Raw genomic sequence first — 15,073 nt, forward strand, 5'->3', positions numbered from 1 at the left:
CTTACCTGTAAAAGTAAGCCAGACGTAGGGGCCTTTAAATATATTTGTTTTTCCTTGCTGTTCTGGTAGTTTTTTTTTTTCCTTTTTCTTTAATGCAACATCTAATGACAGTAGAAATTGTAACTTGATTAAATCGTCATGTTTCCACAATGATATTAACATTCCTTTGTGTCTCTCTGCCGGTGTCAGATCCGTAAAACATAGCATGGCAAGTAGCTGTACTGTAAAAAAAATGTCCCCACTTAAAAAGCCGGCCGCAAACTTTGCAAACAGTTACATGCCCAGGGCGCTAGTGGCGGATTAGATTACGCAACAGCTACCACAGACACTACGTAGTGCTTTTATGATGACACCGAGAGCCTGTGGTTCAACGCTGGGACCACTTCTTAGGAATAAAAAAAAAAAATCTACAAAAAACGTCTGTAAGCGCAAGGCAATGGCTACATAAGAAGAGCAAGCTGTCAGATAATCTAAACCCATTTTACCTCTTGATCTTGAAGTCAATCCTTGAGTTTAAAAACAAGCAGGTGGGTCACTTTTTCATGCGTTTCTGCTCCCTTATCCTCTACTCTCTTCGCTCATTGTCTTGTACCTCTCTCCGCGCATGTGTCCCCTTTTCTTCTCACGCGCTCCTTCTCCAATCAAAAGCCCCGGTCCCAACAACCGACAGCCTTTCTAACTGGGTCCGAGTTTTCTCTTTCCCCACCTCCTTTCTCCTCTCCGTCCACGCCGGAGTCTCATCTTTCACCAAGAACACTGGACCCTGAATGCACAATTCATTAGCGGAGCCCTGCTAAGAGCCGAAACTTGGCCGAGACAGAAGGTCAACCCCTGTCCTGAGGAGCAGCCTCACATGAGCAGGTCCTTGGCAGCACTTGTTTTCAGCCACAAAGACCGGATTGTCTTTGAGGGTCTGGTTTTACATCAAACGGGCCTGTTTCTGCTTCTGCTATCTCTGCTTGTGAGCTTTCAGTGGTTTCCTGAAGGGCTTGTGTTGTTTTTAATCCACAAATATATATATATATAAATAAAATGATCCTATATCTCTTACCTTTATTTGTTGCAAAAGCTTCTCTTCGGTCGAAGCGTTAATCTAAAATGCCGAGCAACTGTAAACGTTCCTCCTAAGAACGTAGCAGTGGGAGGAACGGATGAGCGGGGAGAAAAGCATGATTACACGACAAAAGTTTTCATTCAGGGGCTGTAAACAGATGGTTACCTAGGCAACACGACTGAATGCCTTTTTTTGTTTTGTTTTTTCCAAGAGTTCAGTCTCCGAGACACTAAATAGGAACGTGCCCCACACAAGCAGGCAGACTTCTGAAAATGTTATTCGTGCAATGCTGCATGGTTAGCGTTCATTCAAACACAATTAGTTTTTTGCAAGTTAAAAATGCTCCGTTGTACCATGTACCCATCCATTGTCGATCCCTGCGGATCATTTCAGGGTCAAAAGCACTCCATGTTAAAGGAGAAGAATTTCAAACCGAAAGTTCATGTACAATCTACATTTTCAACAGAGCGTTTATTCAGTGGGGAAACTAATCCTATGTTAATCGGGTTTTGATCAGACTGAACTGTATGTTTTGGTAAAATCGTCACCAACATTGGTCTTTTAAGCAACCGACACGATTAGTGGCTTTGGCATAAAAACACTTCAAAACACCAGCGCATTCTAAATAATAATAAAAAATAAACAGAAAGATGACAATGAGTTCAAAACAACTATTTCGAAAGGTTGATTATCAAAAGAAAAATAGGTTTGACAAAAATCAACCGTCTTTCATGTCCATCTTAGTCCCCAGACCTAAATCCTTTAGGAAACTATAGGGTCATTCCAAAAAAAGTAAAAAACAAAGCAACTGGACTCATTTTTCGTAGTTGAAGACGTTTCGCTTCCTCTCCCGGGAGCTTTCTCAATTCAAAAAGTCTGGAGAATTGAATTGAGAAAGCTTCCGGGAGAGGATGCTTTGTTTTTTACTTTTTTTGGAATGACCATGACCTGGATGACTGAGAATCTTCCCCAGCATAGAAACTATAGGGTAAACAGAAAAGTGTATAGGAGAGGACCCAGGATGATCTTGAGAGATCTTTCGAGATGAATGAACGTAAAGCCCCCTCTCTGCTTAAACCTTGTGAGATATTATAGGAGGACACAATGTGTTGCCCTGTTGAGAAATAAAGTAGGGCGCATCGCTGTACAAAGCGTTTACTGTAGGGCTCCCAGAAGCCTGTAAGCAAGCACCTGCACAGGTTGGACGCCTGGTGATGCTCAAGACCTTTTACCCTGGATGAGAAAAGTGTCCTTTCTGTTAAAGTCCAATTTTTTCCATCAATCTATATTTAAAAATAAAAACTACTCTATCATCAATCCCCCCCCCCCCTAAAGTGTTCTGATATTTGAAGAAATGTCTGTTTGGGTTAAACTGAGTCCATCCGAATACCCTTATAGAGTACAGACTTTTTAGCCAAAGCCAAAGTGCGTCAGTGGTCGCCATGATAAGTGCTGTCAAAATAGTGCACTCACTAAGGGAGGAGGCAGGAAAAGGAGCCTGTATGCCTCCTCTCCTGGCTGGTTTAGCCTAGGAACCTCATGACATCCCTTACCTGCCACAGGCCATCTGCCACGGTGTTCACGGCCCTACACTCACACTCACACGGGATTACACTAACACACAAGCACACACGCCGCCTTTGCTTTAGCTTTAGTTTCAGATCAGAGACATTAAGGTGTAGGATTTTTTTAATGTATGAATAGAAACAAAGCTTTGAATGTTAGTGATGAAGCTTGTTCCAGTGAAACTGAAGAAGTCTAGTCAAGGACTTACTTAGCTTACCCCTTTGCTAATTAATGTTTTCCTGTAATGTACAGCACTTTGAATCATACTAAAAAGTGCTATATAAATAAACTTGCCTTGCCGGCACTAAGACGGCTTAAGGTATCCCACAATCCTTTGCGTGATGACGTATAAGCACAGCCCCCATCACGGAAATCAACTAAAATATCTGGAGAGAAGAGAGTACGCACATTGCAGTTTAATGTCGGAAGGCTGTAGGCTCGGATTTGACTCGCATCATCCACGTGCGTTACCGTCACATAACGACATCAGAGTTTAAGGCTGTTCAAATCCAGCGCAGAAATCCGAAGCTCCTTTCCTCTCCACGATAGAGTTCTGACTGGTGAACCCATGAAAGGACAAGGAACAAGAGCTAGAAGCTATTAAGACTATTCAGATGGAGCCATTAAGTAAGGATTCTTTTGCCAAAGAGGAAGTGCGTCAGCAGTCTCCATGATAAGTGCTGTCCGAATAGTGGTCAGTAAGGAAGGAGGTAGGAAAAGGAGCATGTAAGCTTCCTCTCATAGCTTGTTTTGTCTAGGAACCCCACAACATCCCTTACCGGTGCTAAAAAGCCTTAAAGGTATCCCACAATCCTCAAGATCTTTTAAATTTAAAACAAGCATTTTACTGCCTCCAACCTCAGCAGCAACTGCAAGTTGTGAGGCCTTGCTTACACAGCTCAATAATCCTTCCATGTTCAAAGTCAGTATGCCAGGTCATTATTGTAGGAGTTTGTTCTTACCCTACCTGGTTAAGGGTTAAATAAAATACTTTTGTCTTTAACATAAGGTGTTGACAGTGTGAATACTTTACCAAAAATGACAAGGGATCAACATTTTTGTGCAGGTTTCGGACTTTAAAGACTTAAATTGTTTTTGCCAAATTGCTTTCTCAAAAGTTTTTTCTCTTGTCCACATTTCCTCTTTTAACATTGTGAAGCTCTACTTTGAACCTTCTTAAGGTTTAACGCAAAAGGCAAATTCTTGCGATTGTTAATCAGTCTTAAAAGTGTGTAACTAATTAGGCATTTATTTAGCAAAAATTAAGTATTGCTTTTATAAATACATATTCTGGCAAAGTCTAATAATGTCATATCAAAAATAAAAGAACCTATGTATTTATAAACTTAGTTTATAAGAGACGCCATATTGCAGCGCCACTTAAGGTTTCAGAAGCCAAAAGGGGCCAAACTTGTCAGCCATAAGCGATTTCCCTATCTGTCTTCTATATGAAGATGTGCTGTTGGTGGAGAAGAACAAGCAACGATGACTGTAGCTCATTCTATTTGCCGTTTTCTGTTGAAATAGAGGACCATCCATACTCTTTGCCCAGCGAGAGTGAAGAGATAGTAACCAAGTAAAGAAAAAAATACTTTAGTCTTTTTTTAGAGCCCAAATGAGTGACTACACATTCAGAAACAAGCCAAAAAAAAAAAAAAACACGACTCACGGAATTTACAAGCAACTTTAGGAAAATAAAAAAATAATAATAAAGTGGACTTAGTAATAGTGCCAAAAATCTTTCCCATGATGACCGTAGCTATTAGCAGCAGCAGCATGGAGGACATGTTGACATTGTCATATTTATGATACTCTGCAGCTTCCGCACTAGTTATTACGCTGTTAACAATGATGTTTGCAATTCACTGAACACACCACTTGATGGTGCACCAGTGTATAAATCGTACACACTGGGGCTTTAAGATTTTCATCAGTATATATATATTTTTTTATCCCAGCATTCTGGCCAAAACTGCTCTGTGTAAGACAAGCCACCTTTAGTCATGGAGTTCTTTTCATGCAAACATTTATACTTCAAAAGATGAAGCATTTTGGTTGGTAACATTACAAACTAATACATGTAGAAGGCTAAATATAATGCATAAAAGGTCACTTGGTCATTTGATTTTATCAGCATAATAAACATTAGCTACCCAAAGTGAAACAAAAGGTAGGTCGTAAGTTGAGCTACATGATGGTCTAGTAAATTATATTGATATTGGTAATGCTATATTAATATTGCTTTGACTGTCAAAATACAGTTAAAGTATAGAGTGTTCTCAGCTTTGTAAAATATCTGGTAAGCCAATTGATTACCATGTTCCTTTTCAACGTTTGAGAAAGAATATCCAATTTTTTTAAGTCTATGAATACATTTGACAATGGGTGCCTGTTTTTGGTTTGACCACCAGACCCCAAAAATGTGCCTGTGCTTGTAGGGAAAAACAAAAACACTATGTATCAAATTAAAATAAGTTTTAGATGGATACTAGTGAACCAAAATTAAATTTCAAGACTTTACCAAGGATACAAATGCAAGGGTGGGCATTGCAGTTTTAACCTGAAACAGAGTTCATACTTATTGCAAATAAATAGTTAACTGGATAGAATATAACATTTTATTAAAGCACAAAAAGACAATTGTGAGGATTTTAGGATTTGGTTTGTATATATAGATATAAAAAAAAAAATCTAAACCCTCAGAGCTCAAAGCAAGTTCCCATTTGCCTTGTGGCCACTAAAGGGTAAAAACATGACATAAAAAGGACAAACATTTAAAAAAGAAAAACATTATACCAATTAAAAAAAAACAAAAGTTGACAAAGTCTCATTTTTATCTATAAAACTTTAAATTAGTAGTGGATTATTTGAAGTTTTGTTCCTCCAAATCGCAGAGCTTACTTCTGCTTCCGATAAGTTTGAAGAAGGACTTGAATCCGGACGAGCCCTCAGCATAATGTCCCACCTTTCTGTCGCTTCCTTCTTTCATGTTTCCGGTCCTTGAGCCAGAGGAGTAAGATCTTTGAGATATGCTCCTCTGGAACAGGTATCTCAGTCGGAAGCCCGTTCCAGGAGAGCGCAGGGTTTCGTCCATGGAGGCCGACCTGAGCAGCGGTCCCTGCGACGCCGCTCTCAGACGGAGGCACTCGGGAAGGGAGGCAGATCCTGCAGATGGAGAGCTTCCGTTTGCCAAGTTTTCCACACTCTCCCAGACTTTATCGTCCGGATCATTTCCGCTAGACGTTGATGACACTCTGCGGCGTCTGTTTCGCAGGGGGTTGTTCCTTGGGGAGCAACTTGGGGGGCTCAAAATAGTCCACGGAGATCCCATAGTTCCATCACTTGCAAAGAAGTAGTCTCTGGATTTAGGCTGAGGGGTACGTGGAGTACCAGCCTCGTCTCCATCTTTGGAATCCCGAGGACTCCCTGATACATTCTTGTCGTTAAGGCTGCCGTTGCCATTTTGGTACTGAAGTACTTTCCGGGTTATCTCGCGCATCTTCTCGGCCTCTTCCTCTTTTAAACTTGTGGAATCCATGTCTTCTTTAAGCAGTTTAACTTGCTTCTTCTCTGGGCTATCCTTAGTTTTACGAGGCGTTGGCATTTCTTTTTGTACAGTTTGAGGACAGGATTCAGAATGCAATGCTTCGGGCTGGGGTGGATTGTTCTTCCTACATCTGTTTAGTCCAGAAGGGGTTTTGGATAGAAGGTCATGCAACGCCGACTCCAAGCACAACAAGTCATCAGCGGCTTCAGGTGCTGAACACGATGCTACGGATTGTCGTTTGACAGCTATCCGCATGCTGTCTGTGCGTTTGTGTCTCTGTTCGGCAGCTTCACGCTCCCGGTTCTCCTGCAGACCGTTTAAACAGATAACATTTCAAAATGACGCAACAGGAAGGAGCGCTTAAGCAAAAACTCACAGTTCTTAAACTTTAATCTACTTCAAGACTACATTTTTTATATTAAATCTGCTAGATTGTCATAGATCTTTGGTCTTCTTACCTGTACAGCTTTTTCAAACCTTTTGCAAAAGGAGTAAAAGATGGAACAGCACTCTTCCAGTTTGAAGGTAGCTGGATCTTCACAGAAGTACTCGGCAACGGTGTCGCTTAAACCCTGTAGATCCTTTAGAGAAGTCGCCACACCCTCAAGCTTGGCCTCCGTCCTCTGTCAAAAGAAAGTTCTTAAAAGCACTTTAATACATCTTTCTAGATGTGAGTCTCAGTTTGTAAATTTTGCACCTTTAAGAAGACCTAAAATAAAATAAAAATGTACCTTGAGAAATTGATCTATTTGTTTTAAAAGGCCAGGTTCTTTGCTGCTATACAACTTAACTTCTTCAATCTTCTGGATTTCCTGCTCCAAGTCCTTGATGACGTCATCCTTACAAATTCTATTGGGACATGAAAATTGTTTTTTTAAGAATCAGATCAAGTGTTTGACTGAAAAAAAAAAAAAAAAAAGTGAAAAATATTTGGTAAACTGCATTTGAAGGGTAACCTTGAAGCCATCCCGATATGAACAAGTTGGCTGGGAAAAGTCAGCAACTCCACGTCAATCTCCTCTGCTTGCTGAGGACGGCAAAGGAAAGGTGGTAAAATTTCACTGAATTTGACTTTGTAAAGTGCCTTGAGATGACAGGTGTTGTGAATCGGCGCTATATAAATACAATTGAATTAAACAAAACTGTGCGTTTTTTATTATGTATAAATGTTTAAATCTCAGAAATATGGCAGGGACCCTTTTCATGCATTAGTGGACAATAAAACTTTAACATATACCATATTGCCTAAAGTATTTGCTCACCCATTCAAATAATCAAAATAAGGTGTTCAAAACACTGCCCCAGATGTATAAGATCAAGCACCTAGGTGTCCATTTTATTTCTACAAAGATTTGTGAAAAAACGAGTCACTCAGGAGCTTGTCGACTTCCAGCGTGACACTGCGATGCAGTGCAACGAGTCCAGTTGTGAAATCTCCTTGCTCCAAAATATTCCACAGCCAGCTTTCAGTGGGATGACAAAGGGGAGGAGATTGAGAACGACAGCAGCTCAGCTACAAAGGTGTGGTTGATGTAAACTGATGGAGCAGAGACAGCGGATGCTGAGGCTCAGTGCGCAGAGGTCACTAACCTTCTGCAGAATCAATCCCTACAGACCTCCAAACTTCATGTGGTCTTCAGATTAGAGTCAAGAGCAATGCATAGACAACTTTGTGGAATTCAATCAATTGGCCCACAGCTGCATCCGAGCCATACATCACAAAGCGCAATGCTAAACAACAGATGGAGTGGTGTAAAACACGCCATCACTGGACTCTAGAGCAATGGCGGCATGTTCTCTCGAGTAATGAATCGCGCACCTCCATCTGGCAATAACGGATGAGTCTGGGCTTAGCAGTTGTTAGGAGAACGGTACCTGACTTTATTACTGACCGGTCCAACCGCGAGTACCTCTGTAATAAATTTAAAAATCATCCATAAAACTTGAAATGCTTCACCATTTTTCCAGTGCAATTCTGCATTCAAGTGTTTTACACCATTAACATATGCGTTGGTGTTACACATTCTCTAATAAGTATTTGGTGGTGGTAGCATGGCTTGTTGTGCCTTCATAAATATTTTTTTCTCTAAAAAGCACCACCTCACCTTGGCAACATAGTGCATGAGGTTCATGCCAGGCTTATTGGCTTTGGTGTCGGCCAAGTTGAGCAGGGAAGTCATCCTGAATCCTATGGCATTTGCACTGTGACCACCCTGAAGAAGAGACCTTTCCGTTGGTTATTCAAGTTAATTTGTTTATCAATTGCTAAAATTACAAGCACAACAGCCAAGAGTTATCACAATGTAAAAAAAAAAAAAAAAAAATTCTTGAAGAAAAATACCAACAGCGTTCATGTAATTTCCAGCCTTCAAGACCAGTCGGATCACCGAATGGAGGTCATCACAGTCCAACAGCTCTAATGGAGGAGAGCAAAAAGATATATATATTAAAAAAATGACCCTTAATCTTTGGAGAAAACTGGCAATGAAGGATCATCTGCAACTGAAAGGAGCTGAAATGTTACCATTGGCTGCTTTGGTCATAATAGCGATGGCGTTTTTCACTTCCTCCATGAGGGGAAAGAACTCCTCTCTCAGAACCATCACTTTTAGACGTTCAACATAGCTAAAGGCAAGACAGGCAAGTAGAGAATGGCTCGTTATTGTTTTAGCTGTCTGCACATTTACCTCATAATATGCTGTAAAACTAGAGACTTGTGTATGAAAAGCACAGTTTTAAGAGGAATCTAAAATAAGAAAACTTTACTCACTATTACTTATTTGGTAAATGCCTACCACTGCTCCTTTTACGCCCACTTTTTTTATTACAGAAGTTATCTGATGGCATTTTACCACTAATTCATATACAGTCATACTGAACACAGAGAAGTCCAAATAAAGTTTATAACAGTGCAATCCAGTCTGATAGTCACATTGAAATCTGATTATATACAGTACAATCTGATCCTAATTATAAAACATCAGTGAAAGTCACTTGATCACATTTTGACTTTAAGACTGATCAGTTTTATTCTGGTCTTCTGATGTTTTGCAGCAAAATTCAGTTCAATCTTAGGAAACGGCAGACTTACTATTACTATTATTACTTACCCGGGTACTTTAACGAGCTGCACCATAAACTGGTCTGCATCCGGTAACACAGACAGTTTTCCTTTGTATGACAGCAGTCGTTTTACCTACGTGTTGATAGAAAACATGAATTAACATTAAACAGATGTTGGATATCACTTGAACACAGGTATTCAGATCTATGCTGTTGCTCAAGTTATCTGCTACTGTATTTATACTACTTTATAAACCTGCACTTGTATTGTTTTTCTCCAACCCCTTCTTTTCTCTCAGCATCTGTAATTTCTTCCTATTGCGAGCCACTTTGCAGTTTTCAACTCCCAAACTTTTATAACTCTCATCCCTCATCGGTAAATCAAACCCCTTTGCTTGCCTCCTTAATTCCTTCCCTACAGCCCTGGTTAAAACTTGCCTCTTGTCTCTCCTCCTTTTCATAACTGCCATCGTTCACTCCTAGCTCACTAATGAAATTGTTCCCACACACCTTTTAGATCTCAACTATAACACCTATACTGAAAATAAAATCCCAACAACTACAATAATCTCTGTCCAGTTTCCAATTGACATTTCACCTCCAAAATACTTTGTTATCTATTACATGAAGCTACAGGTTGCTCGGCTTAATATTTATAAAACAATTCCTCTGGCTTGTTTAGATGAAAAGTCTTAATTTGTAGGAAATGACTCTTGAAATGGAAACCCTAATTTTAAGTATTCAATGTGTGACCAGACAGGCAAAAATGGTATCTAAAATGGGAAGTTTTGCCCTCTCCGTTGACAGCTCTGTAGTCTCCCCTTCACCTCAAGTGTCATCCTTGATAACGCTGCATCTTTCACCTCTTAAATTAATAACGCCACCTGGTCTGCATATTATCTACGCAACATTAATCGTCTCCATCCCTCCTCACTCCACCTCAGTCCTTACCCTTAGCCTTGTCACCTCACATATTCATTATTACAACTTTCTTCTTTTTGGTCTCCCTCAAAAATCCCACCATCAGCTCCAAATAGTCCAGAACTCAGCTGCTTGTATCACTGGATCTTCTTCATTTGACCATATCAGCCCAGTTCCACAGCAGCTCCACTAGCTCCCAGTCAAATTCAGAACCAAACTCAAAATTCTTATACTTTACATTTAAAATCATCCACAACCTTGCTCCATCCCCACTAACTTAGTTGATATTCATTATGTTGCAGCCTCCTCTGATCCTTCTCCTCGTGGAGCCCTGTTGGCCTTAGCACAATGGGGAGGAGAGCTTTCTCCTGTTCAGTGCCCAAACTCAAACTCTCTCCCACCAGACAGCCGTAACAACTTCCCTTCTTCACATCCAGACTTAAAACCAACCTGTTCAAGACTGCTTAACTTCTTTGTGACTGCACTGTTCCGTGTAACTTATCAGAAGTTTTTTTTAATTGGGTTTTATTAATGTTTTGGTTTTCATTTGTACAGTGACTATACTGTCTTTCGGAATATACTTCACTCAGTTCACTTAACACATAAACAGATCCACAGATCTGCTACGCTCTGATACTTTTTGTGGATTAAAAGTTCAGTTTTATAAAGCACAAAGGAAAAAAAAGAAAAAAAAACAGCAGGCTGATGACTAATTTCTTTCAAAATGGTCATAACTCCCCTAAACTTACACATATTCATTTGTCCAATATCAATACTTTGAGTATTATCCTCAGACATCTTCCCACTGAAAAGTAGCAGCTTTTTTTCAACCTCATTTTTATGATGACAATAAAGGTATTTTATTCAAATAGAATGGAGTTCCTGTTACCTCACTTTCCTCTGGTAGCAGCTTACAAAGCTCTTTTAGTTTGTCACTTCCAAACCTAAGCCAGTTCCCCTGACGGATGTCCTCCACGATTTCAGCCACAGGCCTGCAGCGAGAGACATAAAGGCCAAGTTAGAATACAAAGAAAAATCTGTTTGTACTGTACTGGGATGCAGTCAGAGTCATTGCATGCATGTCCCTTTTAGAGGAAGTTCACAGCCAAAATGGCACATGGAAAATAATTACTGTTGATTAAGAACCTGACTGTCAAGCCCAACATTTCATAAAATCTACGCAACGAAAAGTTAAAGATTTGACTTTCCTCTGGAGAGTTATGTGGCAAGCAGATCTAAAGATTAGAGCGATCCTAAATCAATTTAAGGAGATTGTGGAATATGCTACAAGGAGCTAGAATTTATAAAGTCACAACAGCAAATAAAAAAAATATATATATATATATATATATATATATAAAACTTGTTTGGATAAACATTCTTTGTACAAACCAGATTAATTCAGCTATGAAGTCTAGAACAAATAAAAATCCCCACTGGCACACAGCAGCTGACATGGTTTCAGGTAGACTTAAAGCTTAAAAGATGACATCACAGCAATTTATGAGAGTCACTTTGGTATTCAAATTGAGAGGCGAACAAACACTTGACAGAAGGCCGTATCATTTTTACTGTATATAAAAAACGGTAACCGGCTCAGGGACTCCGGGAGGAATTTCAAGTTATGTTCATACTTGATGTCTCTAAGCTGTGAGCGTGAGAAAACAAAGCGAAATTCCCCGTTTGTGGACGCAAACCCGGGCCAGTAAACCTGAAACGGTATCTCCCCGAGTGATAAAGTATCCAATACTTTTATTTTGGACTATTGCAACTCTTTACCATTGGAACAAGACAAATGGGATGAGAACAATAACTCTTCCCTCCCTTTAGTGCGGCAGAAACCTGAATAAATAAATAGTTACCAACCAAGCTTTCTGGTCCCCAGCAGTTTTAAACTCCTGGTTACTATGATATGGGCATCACAGTAAAGTATACAACGTTTTTTTCTTCCATGTTTCTGCTAAGCGAGCTAAAGTGATGTCCCAAAAGAGATTTACATTTCTTTGCATGAGTTGAGCTGAGATAAAGCCTTCTAGTTGGGTAATGATTAGCACAGTGGAAGTGACGCGTCATCCCAGACGTGTGACTGAAAGTCTAAACGGCTTTCAGCACGGCCTGCTCAAGTCATTTAACGTCTTTTTGGTTACGGCGTGTCTTGTTTTAACTTATGCTGAGGTAATTCACACCACGTCCATCTTAACCACAACTCCATGCAGCATTACCTTTTGAAATGTCTCAAGAAGATGCCGACATTCATACACCTCTTGGAATCCAATATGGTGACCTAAAAAAAAAAAAAAACAACAACAACAACAAACAAACAGGGTAAACCAAAAGCAGACGCTGCATGCTTACAATGGAGAAGGTTCTCAACATTTCTGAGGAAGCTGGGGGGAAAAAAATATAAATAAATAAATAAAAAAATAAATAAAAACACTTCCGCAGTGATAACAGTTTTTTTTGTGGAACTTAATAGCAAATCACTTCCTATAGGCATCTTTATCACTTCTCCTATTCAGGTCGTTCATTTACAAGAGCATGAAAACAGTTTGCATGGAAAGCTGTAGGTCTGTCATTTTGCGTACATCTGTTCTAGTTACCTGAGAGTCCTGTGCACACAGGCTCATCCCCTCACTTTTACTCAAACCCAGGATCCTGGAGGTGCGTAGCGATGCCCTTTTGTCGACGTGACTGAACAACTCCTCCATGGCTCGTATATCCAGCACCAGATCCCTCTGAGTGCGTTTGGATGTCCAGACGTTCTGCTTACCCAACACGTGGTGGTTGGGGATGGTGTCCCAGTTCAGCTTTTTCATAGAGCGTCTTTGGATGTCACGAAAGCCAAAGGATGCTGGAGGAGGAGGAGGCGGAGGAGGAGGAGGAGGTGGTGGCGGCGGAGGAGGTGGTGCAGCAGCTGTAACATCTGCACCAGGCGTCACACGAGATGGTCGGCGATCCGAATCTTCTTGAGGGTCCCGTGCGGGTGGAAAAGAGGGGTCACGGGGTGAACGGCTGGGCGTCGCAGATTTTAAAATCAGCAACCCCTCCATCTTTTTCCCTCAAATCCGAAGACGAACGACAGAAGTTTGCGCCTTCTCACTGAGAACAGACAAGACACAGATAGAGTACGTAGTTTTTTTTTTTTTTTTATTTTTTATTAATTTGTCAAAAACACCAACACGTAATTAGAAACTGAAACTAGCTGAGAGGTAAAAATGCCACTAATTGTTAAAAATAATAATTAAAACTTTAGATTTGAATTCACTGAACTGATCCAACTTGATGCATTTAATAAAAACCCAGCAGACAATTTAACTCCAGTTCAGAAAACACATTTAAAAGAATATATGCCACTCATAAAAACAGAGCTGTTCTTTAGCAAGCTTTTGTGGTCAACTCTTTAACTGAGCTTCCGTTTGTTATGTATGCGAAGAAAAGCTGAACTCAGAAAAAAACTAAACAAAAAAAAACAAACTTATTTTTCTAGTCTACCCGTTTACTTTGACATAGGTTGTGTATTCCAGATATCAGACGTTTACCAATCATTAGTATACTATTTTCTACTGTTTTTTTGACTGTCATTACCCAGGGTCCATTAAATAAAGGAAATATCTATAGACTTAAAAGCTATTTCAGCACTGATCTGCATAAAAAAAAAAAACAAGCCACTTGTAATTTAGGATAATTAAAAACCATTACTTTACAAAATTATACGGTGTTTTCTTCCAAGTGCTGCCGCCCTGGCTAAAGTCAAAGCATGTAATGGTAATTTGCTAAAAATAAATATGTTGATTTAAAAAATAATAATGTACTTACAGCGCTTTTTTTCTTTTTCTTTTTTTAAGCTTGACTATCTGTCAAGTAAGTGCAGTTTGCGCTCTGGCATCGCTTTCTCGCTGAATACCATCGCTCTGTCTCAGAAACAACAGCCACAGGTGCAGTGAGAGCCTAATCAAAGTCAACTCCCCGGATCGAGAACCGCCCTTATGGGAACAAGCGAATGGATCCGCTCGTTTTTCTGTCGCCGGCGCCACGCTTCATAACCAACGGGAGGGAGGCGCTAAAAAAAGGCAGAATCAAAGCGGTTAAATAGATAAGTGTCCAGCTAGTGAACATTATTTCATGGCTCCAGACATAAAATTCAAAGCTACTCTGTTGGGTTTCAAAAAGGTTTGTTCTCACACTGTTTTATTTGACGAGTGGTGCATAATAGCTAGCTAGGAATGCACAGGTGGCGCAGGGGTCCCATAAACGGAGGCTTTTGGTCCTCGACGCGGCAGTCCCGGGTTCGACTCCAGCCCATGGACACTTGCCGCATCTCTTCTTATTCTCTGTCAGCTTACTTTCATTAAAGGCCACTAATGACAAAAAATATACATATAAAGTATCCAGTTGTCCCCAGTCACAGGAATAATTTAAAACAGCTTGAGATATTCAGCTATGTTTTTTTTTTGTTTATTTGTTTGTTTTCAACAAAATACCGTTTTTATCCACTGACCTGGTGCTCTGCCTGCTAGTTTCACCAGGGACAGGTCGTCCATCGCAGAACAAGCATGGGCGCATACATACTCATACCTAAGGTCGAGATTAATCAATTAACAATTGTATTTTGATTATAGGAGGAAACTCACAGATTCAACCCACGCAACAGACTGGGATTTGAAAGCAGGGCTCTTTTCCTGCAAGGAAACAGTGCCACTTACGAGGGCCTGGAAAACTTGAGTTTGATGTGATAAACAAGGTTCTAGTATAACTCTGACTGGTTATTTGACCATTATTTTTGATAGAAATGGTACAGCTTATTTAAACAGGTTTGTTTCCTGGCACAGACTGTTTTTAAATGTATAGTTTTCAGTAGGGTTGAGGTCAGACCAAACCCTTTACGTCGGACTGCTCTATCCATCTTAAAACCATTTTTGTGA

General features: G+C 40.1%; 2 protein-coding genes across 2 annotated transcripts in view; both read right to left on the reverse strand.

Annotated features, from left to right (window-relative positions):
- trim3b (tripartite motif containing 3b) overlaps window positions 1-544 on the reverse strand; it is a 46,999-nt gene extending 46,455 nt beyond the window's left edge. Inside the window, exon 1 of the mRNA XM_012856216.3 lies at window positions 486-544. The gene's annotated coding sequence lies outside the window, so the exon portion shown is untranslated. The remainder of the gene's footprint in view (window positions 1-485) is intronic.
- A 4,088-nt stretch (window positions 545-4,632) lies between these two features.
- fhdc3 (FH2 domain containing 3) lies at window positions 4,633-14,175 on the reverse strand. Its single transcript, XM_036143044.1, has 12 exons — window positions 13,968-14,175; window positions 12,752-13,250; window positions 12,374-12,435; window positions 11,041-11,143; window positions 9,278-9,363; window positions 8,692-8,792; window positions 8,513-8,583; window positions 8,273-8,380; window positions 7,124-7,194; window positions 6,899-7,016; window positions 6,626-6,790; window positions 4,633-6,473 (listed from the first exon to the last, which is right to left on the reverse strand). Exons 2-12 carry the CDS (start codon window positions 13,199-13,201, stop codon window positions 5,484-5,486), a joined length of 2,325 nt encoding a protein of 774 aa, XP_035998937.1. The 5' UTR covers window positions 13,202-13,250; window positions 13,968-14,175; the 3' UTR covers window positions 4,633-5,483.
- Window positions 14,176-15,073: the final 898 nt, after the last annotated feature.

This window comes from Fundulus heteroclitus, chromosome 11, assembly GCF_011125445.2.
Source record: "Fundulus heteroclitus isolate FHET01 chromosome 11, MU-UCD_Fhet_4.1, whole genome shotgun sequence".
Lineage (NCBI taxonomy): Eukaryota > Metazoa > Chordata > Actinopteri > Cyprinodontiformes > Fundulidae > Fundulus > Fundulus heteroclitus.